The sequence below is a fragment of the Staurois parvus genome, unplaced genomic scaffold, assembly GCF_062004578.1.
Source record: "Staurois parvus isolate SC_StPar_1 unplaced genomic scaffold, SC_StPar_1.0 ptg000876l, whole genome shotgun sequence".
In the NCBI taxonomy this organism is placed as follows: Eukaryota; Metazoa; Chordata; class Amphibia; order Anura; family Ranidae; genus Staurois; species Staurois parvus.
Window position 1 is genome coordinate 710,194 of NW_028318672.1, and position 18,141 is coordinate 728,334.

General features: G+C 38.4%; 1 protein-coding gene across 2 annotated transcripts in view; it reads left to right on the forward strand.

The window, feature by feature from the left end:
• ZFPM2 (zinc finger protein, FOG family member 2) overlaps window positions 1–18,141 on the forward strand; it is a 542,561-nt gene that overhangs the window by 117,752 nt on the left and 406,668 nt on the right. For both annotated transcript variants that reach the window (XM_089655914.1, XM_089655913.1), the window contains exon 3: window positions 2,054–2,155. In XM_089655914.1, the coding sequence (XP_089512040.1) occupies window positions 2,054–2,155 (102 nt within the window). The remainder of the gene's footprint in view (window positions 1–2,053; window positions 2,156–18,141) is intronic.

The window sequence follows — 18,141 nt, forward strand, 5'->3', positions numbered from 1 at the left end:
CCCTTATTGGATGGTCTTTTGTATAAGATGTTACTTTGCATATTGATGTGTCCCATATCATACTATCACTAGTTTCTTTTTTGTTATCTTTCATTGTTGCTTTATTTTTCATTCTATTGTATATCTTAAAGACAGCAGGTCACATCTATCACAGGCTATTATATTACCATACATATATTCTTGGTATGGAAGCGTAGTGCATTGTATTTGCTACATCTGGATCCTTCTTTGTTATGTTTACTTTTACAATGCTTTGATGTGCAATTGGAATGTATTGATATGACATATTACTGCAAAAGGCCTGAGTGTGTTCAAATTTGTGAAATCCAATAAAAATTCAAAGTAAAAAAAAAAAATTGCTAAAGTCCTTACAATATCCTGTATATCATTCAGCTGGATTGGGAATATTTTTTCTTTAGAAATAAAAGAGTATTGTATACATTTCTCAGTTTCAGGGACGGACTGACAACTCATGCGGCCCCCGGGCAATAGGGGATCATGGGGCCCCTGTGTCCTTGCCCAAACTCAAAAAAGCCTATGAAAAAGGTACCAGGGGCATCTCATGGGGCCCCCTATTGACCCCGGGCCCTCGGGCAGCGCCCGAGTTTCCAAATGGTCAGTCAGCCCCTGCTCAGTTTATTACTGAATTTTTTAAGAAAGTCTGATTTCAAGCAAAGATATTTTCTATAGAAAGCCAAATTCCTACAGAATAGCTTTTAGCATCAATAATACATATACAGTATTTGCAAAAATTTCAGAGTTTATCAATGTTTGGAAGATACAGCTCCAATCTTAATGGGGTGAGATCTCCTGCATTCAGCAGACTTCCTGGATGAGTAACCACACCCTGTGATTTTTGGCACCAAAGTCCACAGTGATTGGACCAATATTCGGGATAATATAATAGTGTGTGTGAGAATCCAAGAGATGCTTTTTAGGCCCAGGAATCAGGTACCGACTTGTTTGACTAAAGGATTCATCAGGTCCTTCTACCTACCCTTAAAATATTAACATGGACTGGGTGACATGGGTTTAAATGACCACAGCAGCCATTTTAATTAGAAAATTAAATGAATAGCTTAACATTAACATCGCAACAAAGAATACACAAATTTGACAATGCAACCAGGAGCGGGTCTTTGTGTCCAATTTATGACGAGAATCGCCCACGTCCTTAGGCGCACCCCAGTCATCTCAGAGATGTTACAAACTCACACGTTCTTACTTTTTCCCCCAGGAGACCTAGTCTAGCTGGAAGAACCACCAATAACTAACCAAGTGGAATCACCATACCCCAGATGGGCCCTCAGTTTTGTAATAATTCAAATTTTCACTTACCCCCCACCATGTACTGTGTCATTTTTTTGGTTTCTTTTTTTTTTTTATATAATCAATACCTATATTGATACCTATCAATTCTAGGATGGGTGGGTGGGGAAACTTCCTCTTCACCTAAACTTTCCTAAATGAATACCAAGCATCCTTCACAGGAATAACCCTTGCGACTCCATTCATTTGACCTTCAGCCTCCAACCCCTAAGACCCTTACCCCCTCCACATTAAACTCTTATTTTCTAACCCTTTTCTGACCTATTTCTCCCTTTAGTCATGCAGACCCTTTGTCCATTTTCTTTTCTCTGGGTCTCACTTTCTTCTTTCTTCTCCCACTAACTGGGAGAGGGGCAGGAAGAAGGTTTCAATCAGGTGTGCTGTGTGCAGATGTGTTAACAAGGAACATGATAATAGGAGAAGAGAGCAGAGTGACCTCATCAGTCTGCTGCTGCTCTTTCACTGTTCAGTCAGAAGTCTGAGACGGGGGAGGTGGGACACTGCTGTATTCCTAAATGTATGTTGTGTCATCCACCCAGCTGTGTTTTCTGCCAGGGCTTTGCCAATTTTAGGACTGGATAGGCAACAATACACATCATTTAGATTTCATAGTATATATGTTTTTGAGCTGTGCACTTAGCTTCTTGTCTGAAGTTCAGCTATAACAAAGAGGAAGTTGTGGACTTCTTTTTAATGCAATATTGTCATATTGTCTTGAACTCAGGAGATGAAGAAGGCAGTCATGGAACAGCAGAATCAGATGGAGAAGCACAGGCAGAGAAAACAACACAAACAGGGACAGTGACTGATGGCTGGGATGGGCCAGGTAAGTGACAATCGCACAATGCACAAAATCATCTATGTTTATTAGATAAAGGTACAAAACATTACTTTAACCAATTCAATACCGTGCAATTTTACACCTTCCTGCCCAGGCCAGTTTTCAGGTTTCAGCGCTCTCACACTTTGAATGACAATTGCGCGGTCATACAACATTGTACCCAAACTAAAATTTTATCATTTTCTTCACACAACTAGAGCTTTGTTTTGGTGGTATTTAATCACCGCTGGGGTTTTTATTTTTTGCTAAATTAACAAAAAAAGACCAAAAATTAAAAAAAAAAAAGTTTTTCTTTGTTTCTGTTATAAAAGTTTGCAAATAAATAATTGTTCTTCAAAAATTTAGGCTGAAATGTATTCTGCTACATGTCTTTGGTGAAAATAACCCAAATTATGATGTATTTTTGTAGTTTGTAGGAAAGTTATAGAGTTCACAAACTATAGTATAGATCTGAATATTGATCAATCCTGAAGTACTCAGGGCCCAAGAATGTCAGAACAGTACAGATATACCCCAAATGACCCCTTTTTGCAGAGTAGACAGTCCGACGTACTTCATAAGATGCATAGCGAGTTTTTTGAAGTTGTATTTTTTTTTGTCATAATTTTTCGGAAAATGAAAAAATTTAAAAATTAGTTTCACTATTTTGTTTTTACATATTGTCACCAGTACAGTACAGCGTCATCATATAACTGGCATGGCAGTGATCAGGGACACTGACTGGTGAAAGTATGAAAAAAAAAATTATATATTTTTTTATTTTTTTTATTATTTTTTATTAATTTGTTTTTATTTTTTTAAGATTTTTTTTTTCATATTTCACTATGACCAAAGTAGTACAATGTTACCATAGTAACATTGTACTACTTTGGGGAAGTGATCAGTTTTTTTGGGGGGTTTTTTTTTACACAATTTGCTTATAGCAAAGAATTACTTTGCTATAAGCAAGCATTTATCTGAATGACATCGATTCATTCAGGGTTTTTTTTTTTCTGTGCTTAGCTGTGATTTGGCCACAGCTAATCACATGACATGTGCATGTGATTAGCTGTGACCATTCACAGCTAGGCAGTAGTATACAATGGATGGCATGAATGAAGCCATCCATTGTATACAACTGTCATGTGACCTGCTGTGATTGGTCACAGCAAGTCACATGGTACCGGCAACGGGGCCGATACTCAGATCTGTCATCGGCCGTGTCGGAGGTACACAGCCGGTGACAGATCGCGCCGCTGCGCAGCTCTGCAGGAGCGCAATCTGCGAATGTGCGGGCGTCCACCCAGAACGCTGATGATATTTGCCACCCGCCATTCGGCCATAGGGCGGGCGGCAAATGGTTAAAGCCTTACTCTTGAATGGAGACACAAGCAGCAAAAGAAAACAAAATTAAGCTGTATTCCATTCCTACTCTACTTCTCAATGAAAGAAGATAATTTTGATTGGAGATGGATTTACTTTCACAAGACTAGCTTTCAAGATTTTTACTGGAGATGTAGATTACGCCTAAATGGATTCAATTTATGGAGTATTGAAAAGGATATATATTTATATATACAGTTCTTTAAAAAAATATTTGCTCAGATCATCAAGCAAATTGTAATATTAAAAAAAGATAACCTGAGTAAATCCAAATACAGTTTTTAAATTATAATTGCATTTATTAAGGGAAAAAAGTTGTCCAAACCTGCCTAGCCCTATGCGAAAAAGTAATTGCCCCCAACCCCCTGCTGCATAACTCAAGTGCCCTTGAGCTTGATATCACAAACTGATGACCAGACATTCTCCTTCAGGATTTTCTGGTACAGCAAAAAATTCATGGTTCCATCAATTATGGAAAGTCATCCAGGTCCTGAAGCTGCCCCAGACAATCACACTACCACCACCATGTTTGACCGTTGGTATGATATTCTTTTTATGAAATGCTGTGTTAGTTTTACGCCAGATGTAACGGGACACACACCTTCCAAAAAGTTCAACTTTTGTGTCATCAGTCTACAGAATATTTGCCCAAAAGTCTTGGGGATAACCAAGGTTATTATTTTTTTTTAAATGTGAGACTAGTCTTTGTATTCTCTTTGGTCAGTAGTGGCTTTCGCCTTAGAACTCTTCCATGGATACCATTTTTTCCCAGTCTTTTTCTTATTGTTGAATCATGAACACTGACCTTCACTGTGGCAAGTGAGGCCTGCAGTTTGTTAGATGGTGTTCTGGGTTCTTTTATGACCTCCTGGATGAATCACCTTTGTGCTCTTGGAGTAATTATGGTAGGCCGGCCACTCCTGGGAAGATTCACTACTGTTCCAGATTTTCTCCATTTGTGGATAATGGCTCTCACTGTGGTTTGCTGGAGTCCCAAAGCCTTAGAAGTGGCTTTGTAACCCTTTCCAGACTAATACATGTCAATTACTTTGTTTCTCATCTGTTTTTGAATGTCTTTAAAATGCGGCATGATGTGTTACTTTTTGAGATCTTTTAGTGTACTTCACTTTGTCAGACAAACAAGTGATTTCCTAATTCAACAGGTCTGGCACTAGTCAGGCCTGAGTGTGGCAAATGTAATTTAACTCAGCTGTCCAATAAATGTTGTTAATCACAGTTCATTCATGATTTAGCAAGGGGGTGGGGGATAATTACTTTTTCATATAGAGCCAGGCAGGCTTGGACAGCCTTTTTCCCTTAATAAATGAAATCATCATTTAAAAGCTGCATTTTGTATTTACTTGGGTTATCTGTGTGCACCATTAATATTTGTTTGATGATCTGAATCATTTAAGTGTGACAAATATGCAAAAAAAACACTTACAATACAGTATATATATATATATATATATATATATATATATATACGTGTATATAATATATAGTGTGCTGCCCATTGCTGTCTTAGGGTTTGATTGGCCCATAGGGACTCATAAATAAAGATTTACCTGACTCTGCTTGCAATTCTTGCTCTTTGAACAAGTCATTGTTTCATATATAGCACTGATGAGAAGAAATGACCCAAAACAGTTGTGTAATATACATTATGTTGTATTGCCTCTACCTGTGGTGAGTAACCATCATTTTATTGCAAATATTATACTAAAAGAACTAAAAAAAGCCAGTCGCCACATTTTCATGGTAATTAGATGATCTGGGAACTCCCTTTACTTACCAATTTGTAATCCAGCAAAGACATTCCCAAACACACCTACTGTAGGCTACTATACTGTCTCTCCCTAGTTGAAAGCCTAATAGTTCAATGTATTAAGACACCTCTATGAGCCATCAATCAGACTACGACATTCAATGTCAGTTTGAATCTTGGTGATACTGCAGGCAAACTCGAGAAGTTTCACAACACTGTTTTTCAGAGGCCACCTCTATGAGCAAGTGTGAGCTCTGTGGCCGTGACTACTCTAGAAGTAAAGTGAATTGATTGATATGTTGATTGTTTGTAGCATAGCTGTAGTGTTGCTTGATTAGGGTTAGCGGTAGCAGCTTACTATTTGGTTTCACTTGTTCCTTGGATCTGCTGATTAAAGTTTTATTAAACCTTTGTCATCGAATATTCTATCACATAGCCACACTAAAATCTGGTCATATATTATACAATTTTCTTATTTAATTTTCTTTAGATTTACCTTCACCTCTGTAATGCAAAGGCCTGCCTAATTGCATACAAGTTGAAAGTGTTTAGCTCCTCATATTATTGGTTTTGGTAAATCTAAAGGAAAATTGTACAAGAAATTTGTATAATGTACTCGTAAAATAGTATACCCCTTAATATTGCTGTTATTGTCTTCTGATAATGTCAGGATCAATCTAATTCATTTCTTTTCAAAACTCTAAAACTTTTATTGTGTTAGCTCCTTGTAATAGTGGGGCCTTACAACATGTGCACGTGCCCTACTCTTGCAATTGCAAATGTATGTTTTGCCACACTGTGCTCAAACAGGCACAGGCTGCACAGTGGGGCTACAAGATGACTTGTATGCTGCCCACCTCTCTCCACCCACTGGATTTTAACATATGAGCAATGTGACAGACCCAACCGGGACAGGGTCTTTTGGAGGAGCTTCTCCAACCCAGTCTACAGGAGGGCCACCTTATTTCCTCTGTCCATTAACCTGTACCAGATCAATACTACACCTTTCCATCCACTCCAGAAGGGAAGCTTTATTGTCTTTATTCAGAGAATTAATCCAAGTCTCGCTCTATGCGTTCATCACGTTATTATCCATCATCACAGACTGATCTGCTCTCTCCATGTGATCAGAGGCTGAACTGAGTTCTTTTCCATGCTCTGACCAGGAGAAGCAGACAAAATCCCTGTTCTCTTCCATGGGCCATAATCAGTGGGTAGAAGGCTAGACCCTAGTCCCCTCCAAAATCCCCTGTCCCTGTTGGGTCTGTCACAATTCAATAAAGTTTATTAAAGAGAAAACAATGAATGCTGCACAAGCTGTGATGGGAGATGTATTCCCTCAGTCACTGCATTGAAGTGTAGCTGTGTGCGCACTTTCCAGAGCAGAAGTTGGGGGAAGCGCTGTACTAGGTGGACGGAGTGGAGGACAATAGTATAAGGTAAACGAGAATTCTCCAGTAAAATAGTTAAACATTTATGAAATTAGTAAACATGGTTAATGGAGTACAATAGAGAAATCTTTTTTTTTTCTGGAAGGGTTTAATACTGCTTTAATTAATTTTCTAGGATACTGTAAACAGCTGATAAGATGTATATATAAATAATATACTGCTACTGCTTTTAGTCATACTGATAACTCTTTCTGAGTAGGTCATCTCATGCTGCAATTTATTCATAATTATTTTAGGAGTTTTCTATATGACTTTCTTGACTATCAGAATGTTTCTTTGAATACTAATGAGTTTAAGATTTCCGGATTGGTGGGCGGTGACAGCTGTCCTGGCCATATTGCTCTCTGGATTTTCTCCCGAGGACATAAAATTCTGTGTCAGTGTGAAATTTTCTGATCCCTGGCTTCTCATCAGATGTCCTTTTATATGCTTCCATTATGTGCAGGTGTCCACATCATCAGCAGCTCCCAATGTACCTCCAGCTAGCGGTGTCTGGAACTGTAAGCAGGTTTAGTTATATTTGTGGTTAAATCTGAATTTGATTGTGAGTATGCAGATGTACATTGACTATGTATATTAAAAGATGTAGTCAGTGTACATCTGCATGTTTAGAATACCTTAATACCCCCAAAGGGAAATTATGACTATTTGGATTTTTCATTTCTAATTTAATATCAATGGAAGTCATAATTTCTAAAATGTGCTTCACTCTGTCAATCAACAATCCTTTTGCTGCCAGCATTAGTAAATAGGTAGGAAAGTATATCATATGTACTTGATTTCAACTTTTGTTTACATTTCTTCAGTTACTTTCTGGTTTCCAGATGATGATGTTATACATCCCAGGAGTCTGCAGAAGGGGAGGTGGGCTTTTTCAACTAAGCACACCCTCCTGCCTGCATGCCTGAGTTAAGGGAAGATTGATTCCTAGAAGCAAATGGTGCAGTAATCATCTGCCCTTACTGAAGATTACCACGACCAGAGATGCTGGGGGGGGGGGGTTTTCAAAGTGATTTCTCAGCAAAATAAAGAATGGGGACATGGATGAATGGGGGAGTGTGCTTTTTTTTATTAAAAATTAATTAAATAGTGTTTTTGGTTTGTGGTGCACAGATGCAGTGTAGCTCTGTTTAAAAGTAGATCTCCAGAATTTTGAGTGTGTGTGTGTTTTGGGTTGTATGCTTTTATTGCTCTTTGGGTTCACACCCTTCACACCCTGCCCCAGATATATAACAAGCCATGATTAGGAGTCTCCTCAAAGTAAAGGGAAATCAGACTGTTGACAACTGTCCCAGGAACCAACTCCCCCTTACCTTGTGCTGCTGCTGGGAATATGTTGGGGCCAGAGCTGGGAAGCAGAAAGTGCAGGGTCTGTAGGAGGACCAGAGGAGGGCTGGATACAGCTGCAGGATCTGGCAGAGGAGTTCTGTCCTCTTCTCTATTGCCAACTGCTGAGACAAAGTGGCAACAGGGATGAGAGGGTTGCCACAGCTGCAGGAGAGGTGTGAAGGCCACTTGAAATTATTTTTGACACATGTACTGTATGGATACATCAATTGGGCAATGGAAGTCTTCACCATAATCCCCTAAACAAGGAACTTGATGGAGCGATTAAACTTTCATTTTCATTTTATGTCAAAATCATAGAGCAATCAAAGACACTATTGGTGTTTCAGTTGACCACAAGGAGATGGGATCAAAGTTGCTTTGATTGAACCCGGTCAAAAAAATCTGATGGCTTTTGATGAAATGATATTACTTGTATTATAGCTCTCAATGTATTGCCCAGTCTCAACTTCACAATCAACTGAAGTTTGGTGGTTGATTGAACATGTGGTTGGTAGATTGTGTTTATTTGCGAACTAATGTATGATACCCCTGTGGATGGGAAGTGGTTGAAAATTACCAGCTCCAGAAACCTAATTTTCATTCTACTCACTGACAACCACACAAAACTGAAACTGAAATACCCATTTTTTGAGTGGAGCTGGCCTTTTAGAAATCTTTAGCCAACATATATTTTGTTTTCTCAGCCTAATCTAATGAAAAGCAGCAGTTTCTAATAGTACAGTTCCATTTAGATAAACCTCCAAAGGACACCAAGATTACCAGTCCCGCGTTCTATTTTTTTTTTCTTTCTCCCTCTCTGATTGCGAAAATGTGGTAGATAGACAATCTACAGAAATGCCATTTGATGCAAATTAAAAAAAGGCACCCTGAAACATAGTTAGCTGTAGAGATAGTTTGACAGTAAGAGGAATATTGTGAATGAGAAGCAGAAATCATAGAAAGACTGTGTGTTACCCTGACAGTGAATCAGTATTATCTTCACTATCAGATAATGCACTTATCATTAATTTTCACATTTGCATTTCAATCTTTAGAAGGAAATGACTCTTGCCGGATGAAGATAAGAGCGCTGTAGCACTATAATGAACCATCATTTCATCACTGCGCTTTGTGTCCGTATGAAAATGAAGCTGGGGAGGGTGGTCAGAGAAAAACATTATAACAAAGTGTCAAAAATTACTACAGACTTCCAAGCCCTTTATAAAACAAGAGGCAGTCTAAATAAATCTTCTGTTGTGAAGTGGAGATCAGATTATTAGAATAAAGCTCCCAATCTCTGTTGCAGAGAGCGGAAACAGTGGAGCGGGGATGTCTTTGAGCTTTGTGGTTCCTCTGTAACCATGACCGCTTTTTGAAAGATCTGGCACACAGCAGGTTAAAAGAATAAGCCCGGCCGCAGACCAAAGGCGAAAGAGGAAAATTAATTCTCCGGCATTAAAGAAAGGCTATATTTTCTTTCCCTTTCAGTGGTGCTCTCGGAAGTTGGAACTTCACTGAACAGGTCAGGCTAAATATCACTGTAGACTGGAACCCAGCTAGAAAGGAAGAGCAAAATATTTAAATTCTGTTTTGCCCCTGTTTTGCGACCTTATGATTTCTAGGCCGAAGTCTAGGTTGCCATGATTCTGACACTCAGCTGTGTAGAGGAACATATGTGTTTTCTATGGACCCGGGGGCTTTGGCATTGTCAGTGAAGCATAATGACATTACAATTCATATTTCAGAAGGGTTGGGTTGGGTGTAGGTTGTTCATCAGTGTTGGAAACCTATTTTTTTCTGCAAAGCAAACCTGTGATTGCCCATGCAATGCAAAGCAAGGGGTTGTTTTTGATGCCACCATCCCAGCAGTACATACTCACCCTTCCTTTGCACTTTGGCCTTTCTGTGTAAATTAATAAAGAATGTCCTGTGTAAGCTCTGAGTCATTTCTGACTGTCTCCCTACCCCTATGTGATAGCACTTTGCCAGTCACTAAGTACAATTACATGCTCGTTAGAGGAAATGGCAGTGACAGAGTCGGATCATCCGCAAGGCGACATCCCTAGAGGATGTCTAGGAGTCTCATCTTCAACATTCATATTTCTGCGGTAAACTTAGTGGATAAAGCAACTGGTCAAAACTGCACCTGCCCCTCAATTTGCAAGGGGGGTGTATTTGCAGGCATTTGGTGTCTGATGGTGTCATGCCACTTCAGGCAATGTGGTGAAGTGAAATCTCCATGCCGATTTCAATTCTTATCAATGAGAGTCAAAGGGATGGGGGTCCTACTTCTTCAAATCCATAATAATTGTGTGAATAATCACTTCAGTTGTTCGATCACGTGCAGATAAAATAAGTAAACAGGAAATTGAGTTTCTCATGATTGGATAAATGAACCGAATATGCACACCACTTTAGTAAATGTGTCAGCTATGTCACCATAGGACAGAGAACTCTTGCAGGTTTTGACTCTTGGAGGAAGGAAGCAGCAGAGGAGGGGAGTATAAAGGGGTAAACAACTAGGCCAATAAGAGACAGAATTGATATCCATTCCTGAAAGCCCTGCTTTTTCAAAGCCATGAATAGATTATTTTTTTTAACTGGAGAAAACACAACCTAGACATATTGGGGTTTATTTACTAAAGCTGGAGAGTCCAAAATCAGACTCCCTTCTGCCTAGAAACCAATCAGCTTCCAGGTTTCATTGCCAAAGCTTCATTGAACAAGCTGAGGTTAGAAGCTGATTGGTTTCTAGGCAGAAGGGAGTCTGATTTTGGACTCTCCAGCTTTAGTAAATAAACCCCATTCAGTCTGACCCTAAAAATTTCCATTGCATAACCTCTCTAATCTTATGAGCAGGAGCAGCATATAGCTTACAATGCCCTCCTGACAGTTTTGCCTGTACTTGCATGAGTGCTTTTTTGAGCCATGATGATTTCTACCCCAGATAGGCACAGTGATGAAATACAGGTCTATTGGTGGCCATCAGAGTCATTGTTGGTCACAAGACAAAGCCACAGGTGTTCTCCAGGGAAATTTTCACTCCTGTGGAAAAAAAAATTATAATTTCAGTCAGGTTCCCTGGACATTTATCAAAATAGTATGGAACATTTTTTTTTCATTATGGAACACAATGTGTAGTTAGAGCTTAACTCCGGGCAAAAAAGTTTTTAATAGCAAAGAATAACTTGCAGCATTCCTGCCTGTAATATGCCAGAAATTGATCTATATATAATTAAAATATCTTAAAAGAGACTCTGCTGGAAGGAATGGCGAACTGCTGCAGGTGTGAAGTTCAAGCACATAGAGGTATTTGTACTTGCAGCAGCCTACCAGATGCTCCTCTCAGAACTGAATCCCAGGCACCCCCCCCCAACCTGTTCACGACACAATAATGGATCAGCTGCTCACTGATGAAGCCCTTCCTATGCAATTCCTTTCACCATGTTACCTGTGTTAGACTGACAACACTGTGCATTATACTCTGCACAATATCTGTTGTGTTGCTTTAGCTATGGAAGGCACCATTTGGCAGGTTTGCCTTGACTTCCTGTGCCAGTGACAACTGTTTCAGAGGAGAGGAAGTGAGGGTAAAGCTGACCAGAGACGGATTGTTATGAACTATAATTCTTATGAAAAGTCATAGTAAAGTTTGTACGAACATTCAAATGCTATAAATGTTTGAAAGATTTTTTTCTTTTAACCTTTAATTTTGGAAAGAATGGAACGAAAACTACATATACTGTTAGAAATGTGTTTATTTGACAAAAAAATTCCATGTCGTGTCACTGTGGTTGAAAATGAACATCGATTTGACCCCACTAATGTTTACGAAAGTGAACAAACTTAAAACCTTCTTTTGCTTAGAATTTTCTTTTGAAATTCTACCCATCTATGGGCAGCTTATCTCTGCAACAGCAACACAGGGCAGAAATATAAAATGCTTTATTTAGTAGAGTAGATGGAGGCTAGACCCCCTGTCAGCTTTTGATTGTTGTGGCAGGCTTTCCCTTTCATTGTGTCTGGTAAACCTGTGTCACCAAGACAGAAAATGAAGGGAAATCTCTTTAACAGAATCTTAAAAACTCAACAGGGGTTCCAGTCCTCCACCAGCTGATTCAAACTAATTAAAAGCTTTAACTGTTGCCAGGCCATTCATTACAACAACAATCTTCCATACAATTATACACATGTTTGATGCATTTTATTACCTGTAAATACCTTCCTTGTGCAGACCTCCAAAATTAGTGAAACAGCTGGCAGACGCCATATCATGAGTGTGATGTAAGCAACCCAAGCAGACACAAGTGACACCCTATAGTATTGCCATTCAGCCCTCCCTTGGCTGCTACATAAAATGTTATGTAGGGAGCAGGGGCGGACTGACAACTTATGGGGCCCCCAGGCAATAGGGGATCATGGGGCCCCTGTGTCCTTGCCCAAACTCAAAAAAGCCTATGAAAAAGGTACCAGGGGCATCTCATGGGGCCCCCTACTGACCCCGGGCCCTTGGGCAGTGCCCGAGTTTCCAAATGGTCAGTCCGCCCCTGATAGGGAGGTGAAGGAAGGATTAGAATAGCTAGGCCTGCCCAGACAATAATCAAACACTCCCAAAAGAGGAGGGGGCTATGACATACAAGGGGGGAAGGGCTATACTATGGAATTTACTATCTAATTTGTTAGCCAGTTCAAAGTTACATTACAAGTGAATAAAATCTTGTTTAATAGGCTCCTTGCACACATGTCAGAATCCGATTTGCTCAGAGTTGGTGGATACACCTGACTGCCCTCCAGTCCGATCTGCCTAAATGGAGAGGGGCAGATCCCCTAACTTTTTTTTTTTTAATTGCACTGGATCATATGGGAGGTATGTGGTTTTAAACAGACACAAGTCCGTTTACACCTGTCGATCATTTGGGATACATAGACCATCCGATCAGGTCCACCTGAAATACTGACAGGTGGACCTTATTGGATTGTCAATGTGAAAGGGGTTTATAGAATTAAAAACACTGCTAGAAAGCATTTAAAATATGAATTTTTCAAGACGTGGCTTTGTTATCTCAATTTTAAGTCATATCAAAATAACTATTGTTATTTTAGTATTCTATTGGACAAATATTGCACCCATTACCGCTGTTAGCTTCATTCTTATAATTTAAAAAAATATATTTTTTGTGCTTTTACCTACAATTAGGAGTATCTTAAAAGTAACAGGATTCTCAGAGCAAGAGGAGAATGATTGCTATGATAGGAAGGTGACCCCTTCCCATCTTAACAATCCAAATTCCATTGCTGTCTAGCCTATTGATGTGCCACCTGTTCTGGAGGACCTAAGGCTATTGTACCCCCTGTAATAAAAAGAACCCCTCTGGATGCTTAAAACTGACCCCCAATCCTGTCATGTGACTGGTCCTAGCCCACATGGCAAGGTTTGTGTTGATTCTGGTGTGATAATGATCCATTCATATAAAGTAACCTGCCTTTTAGGTGTAATCCTTGTCTGCATGCTCCAGTATTTCTTTCCCTTTCATCTGCGATAGTGTGAGAGCCCTGACAAGTAAATTCCAGCAGCCAAAGGGCTCAGAGGGTGAAGAAGTTAAATGGATTTCAGTTATATATTGAATGGTTATCCCCAGGATGCCTGGACATCTCAAGTAACGATTTCCACTTGCAGTGACCTTCACTGTGTCAATGACTTTTCCGCTGTTGATGTACACTGATGTACAATCACAATCATCGCTGTTATTTGCCGCAGCAGAAAATAATAAACAATTTATGATGACTATATTATTGTATCATTCATCTGTTAACAACATCCCTTTCATATACAGTGTATAGCACATGCTATTTAAAGAGAAAGTTCACCCAAAAAAAAAGTACTCATTCAGCCCAAAGAGCTTTATACTTTACGTGACCATACTGTAATTATGTGGATCTATATTGTAAAGAAATGTTTGCACCTTCTGAGATTTGCTTAAAGTGAACCAGTGCCAATACTATGCTAACTAAAGTATTTAGAAATTCTGAAGAAGCAGTCAAGACACTTATTAGGGCTAGCCTAACAAGCTCTATTTTTCTCTGTAGTTATAGGCATTGTGGAGACATTCATCTTCACATCTCACATTTCACAACAGAAATCTATTTCTATGTAGAGCAGATGTTGTCAGTCTCTTAGTCCTCTAATGCAGGGGTGTCAAACTCAAATTCATCGTGGGCCAAATCAGCATTATGGTTGCCCTCAAAGAGTCAGTTGTATCTGTAAGAATAGATGTCCAGAGCACCCCCCTTACTTCAGATGTCAAGAGCCCCCCGCTATCAGAAGTCAAGAGTCCCCACCCTTTCCTACATCACAGTATACTCCCCCCTTTACCTTGTGATGCTGCCAAGAAGAAGCTGGGAAACAGAAGTGCAGGGTCTGGAGGAGGACCTGAGGAGGGTTGCAGTCAGCTGCCGGAGTCTGCAGAATTCTGAGATCAGTGGAGATGAGGGGGTGCTGCACAGGAAGGCACAGGATCTGTAGGAGGAGTTCTGTCCTCTTCTCACCTCAACTCTCAAGTCAACTGAATCCCAACTTTGTTGTGAGTAGTTCCTTCACAGTAAAAGCAGCTATAAAGGTCAAGGATGCCATGTTTAAAAGCTCTTTTACTTCTTGTTAGGGCTCTTTCACACTAAATCCAATAATTTGATTCATGCAGATGAATACATGGTTACACATAGACATAAACAATTGTTCCCTGTTCACACCATAAGTTGATGGGCGGTGCACTGCATAACTATGTGACATGTCTTCATTGTTCTGTGTGCATTGCAGTACATAGACTTGAATAAAGTGTCATTTTGTTAAACCTCAATAAAATTATAAAGAAACAGAAAGGGAACAGTGCATCGTGTTGTAAGAACATATCATATCTCCCCTTATTGCCCCTATATAACATACCAGTGTGCACGTGTTTTAAGGTGCCAGCTGCTGTGAATGAGCCATTAGGAATATGTAAATACTTTAATGCCCATAGTCTGGGATCAGGTGCACTTTAAAGTAAACCTTTCATAGGTTAAATCTGGGGGCTGACCTTTTCCTGAAAATGCTAGGTGCAAGAGTGTGCATACTCAGTGACAGTTAAGAGACAACCCAGTTATGGATGGAGTTCTGCTCAGTAGGCTCAATTCCCTAGGCTATAAATCACGTGTTATCTTCCCTAAAGTGGAAACAAATGCTCTCAGCCAACATTAACTATTTTTCATCCTTATGCTGCTAGCCTTAGTAAATAGTTAGGAAGGTGCATTATATTTACTTGTTTTAAACTTTTTATTTTTGTTGTTATATTTCTTAAATCGCATCCTGATTTCTGGCCTAGGCCAAAATAATGTCGTACGTTACAGGCGTACATGCCTAAGCAAAGGGCAGACAGATTTCAGGAAGTAAATACTACGTGAATCATCTGCCCTAACTTAAGGTGGCTGCAGCTAGAAATGCTAGGGGGTGTTTATAAAAGTGATTTCTCAAAAAAAAAACCATAGAGACATAGATGGATGGGTAAGTTTAGTTTGAATATTAAAAAAGAATTAAATAGCATTTTCAGTTTGTGGTGCTGAGATACAATTAAGTTCTGTATTAAAAATCCTTATTTTCAGCCACATAACTGTTCTGAGCTCTTCTTGGGTGTCATTGCAAAAAAAAAAAATAAAAAATAGTACTTTAGGTAAATAATGATTCGTATAGCTTAGCAGTGTTTTTTAGGCTGTGTACAGTAAATTTATATAGATAGATAGATATGCAGATATATAAATTAAAAAAAAAAAAAAAAAAAAATATATATATATATATATATATAAATACATTATGTCATTTTTCTTCTTTATGCACTATTAAACCTTTAATCACATAAAACAGCCAAATACTTTTTAACATTTTGGCCAGTTATTATTCATCTTGAGCAAAAGCCAAAATTAAGCAAAGCCAACTAAATTCCATTAATTGCAATTAAAAATGAAAGTCAAAGGGTAATAATGTATATATACCACACACTAACATCATATGGCAAGGCGAGAAGAAAAATATATGTTGAAGAAATATGTTTAAATGGTCATATTTCATTGGCAAATGACCCAAGCTGGCCTGTGAGGCAGACGTCCAGTGGGCTGCATTGACCAGTATACTTAGACCATATGGTTCTGCAGATTGCAGTGCTAATTGTAACTCTGAATCCTGAGACTTTCAGAATAATTCAGAACCGACGACTTCAATTACTTTAAGCAGAAAAATTAAGAATAATTACTTCCACCGTAAAACTAAATGAATATAGAGAAGGCTGTGCGCTACAGATTGATTGGGGGAAATAAAAAATAAAAGTGCAAATTACATCAGTTTCGTTCGTCGTTATATTGTTTAAAAACAGAGGGAAAACCGCTGAACCTAATGACATGTATTTAACAAATTATAGGTGGTTTTATGTTAAACATCAATTACTCTATAAGCATTGAATGTAAAATATGGCTGTCATTTAATGAGGAGAACTGTGTGCCTGTTGTTTAAAATTATTTATAAACTCATTAGCAAAGCTTAAGCAGGGCCATAGCTAATAATTATTCGTGAACAGGGAAAAAATACATTTTTTTTAATTAGGTGTTAAATTACACATAGCAATTGAAGGACTAAAGACTGGAGGCCATTTTGTGCCTAATTGCTGTTTTTTTTTCTATAGGATTAAATGGACATTTTTTTTTAAGGAAGCAGTGACATGTGATTTTGGAATACAGAATGATTTGTGGCTTTTTTATATGTCTGCTTGATAGGAAGTCACCTAGGGATTTTGGAAGGCATGTATTAAAGAGCAACAGAAAAACATGGTGACATTTAACAATACACTTCAAAAAAATTACATTTTTAAAATAAATACAGCATAAAACTTTTTATTCTTTGAAAAAAGTTCTGCCTGTAGAGGAAAATTGTTTTAGACCCTATTTGCACTTCAATGGTTAAAATATGATGAATTTTTACCACGTTGATGTTGCTTTAGTGCATTGCAGTGCTAATGTTTGGTTCATTTTAATGTGCATTAAAATAAAACACTTATGGGTCTATTTGTAAATGATTTCACCCAAAATTTGCACAATTAGAAAAAGGATGTGTGAATCCTGGGTGAAAGTTGTGTAAATCTTGGATAAAAACATTTATAAGTAGATCTCTTGAAGTGTTTTTTAACACTAACATTGAACTTCTGTTATTAACTCTCTTTTGGTACATTAACTATACCACTGAAAGCATTTTGTTTATATTGATTCAATAAGTACAAAAATGCCTTGTGATACTATCGTAATTCCAGCGATGTCCTGTATTCTGTACACTCTTATCTCAAGCAATCTAATTAGCCCTCTCAGTTCTTTCTATAGACTACAAACCCCTCTCCTCCCATATGTTTAGCAAAAGACATCTGGGAAGGGCTGACACCATTCTTTGCTATTTCAGTTTAGCTGTGTTATCATTGCACAACAGGACATTAGGAGCTCAGTGAATCTGCAAAGGGATAAAACATGGGGAAATGTGCATGCATTGCACAGATATATAGTGCGTTTTTTTTGGGCCTGACAAACACAGTACGTTTGCCAAACGCACAAAACAATGTGGTGAAAACACCAAAAATGTATTATTTAAAAAAAAAACAGACAGCACAGGTGCATTTATTAAACATTCTAGAGTTGATTTACTAAAGTTGATATACTTCTTAATTTGCAAGGGACGCTGCCTTTTACAAGGCAATTTTCCCCAAAGCTTAGTGAATGATGCAAAGTTGTGATGACTTTCATCATCCAATCATGTGCAAGAAAAATGCTGTTTTTTTTTTTACTTTCACTTTACAAAGTGAAATTTCAGCATATTTACTAAGCTCTGGAGCAAATTCTCTTGCAAAATGCAGTTTCCCTTGCAAAGCGAACAGCCTATTTGCCTTTAGTAATTCAACCTATCTGACTTGAAGAGAAGCAATCTTTCATATTTAAGAAAGTGAATTCTTAATTTGTTATAATACTCCAATTTTATATGTGTATATTTAAATACAGAT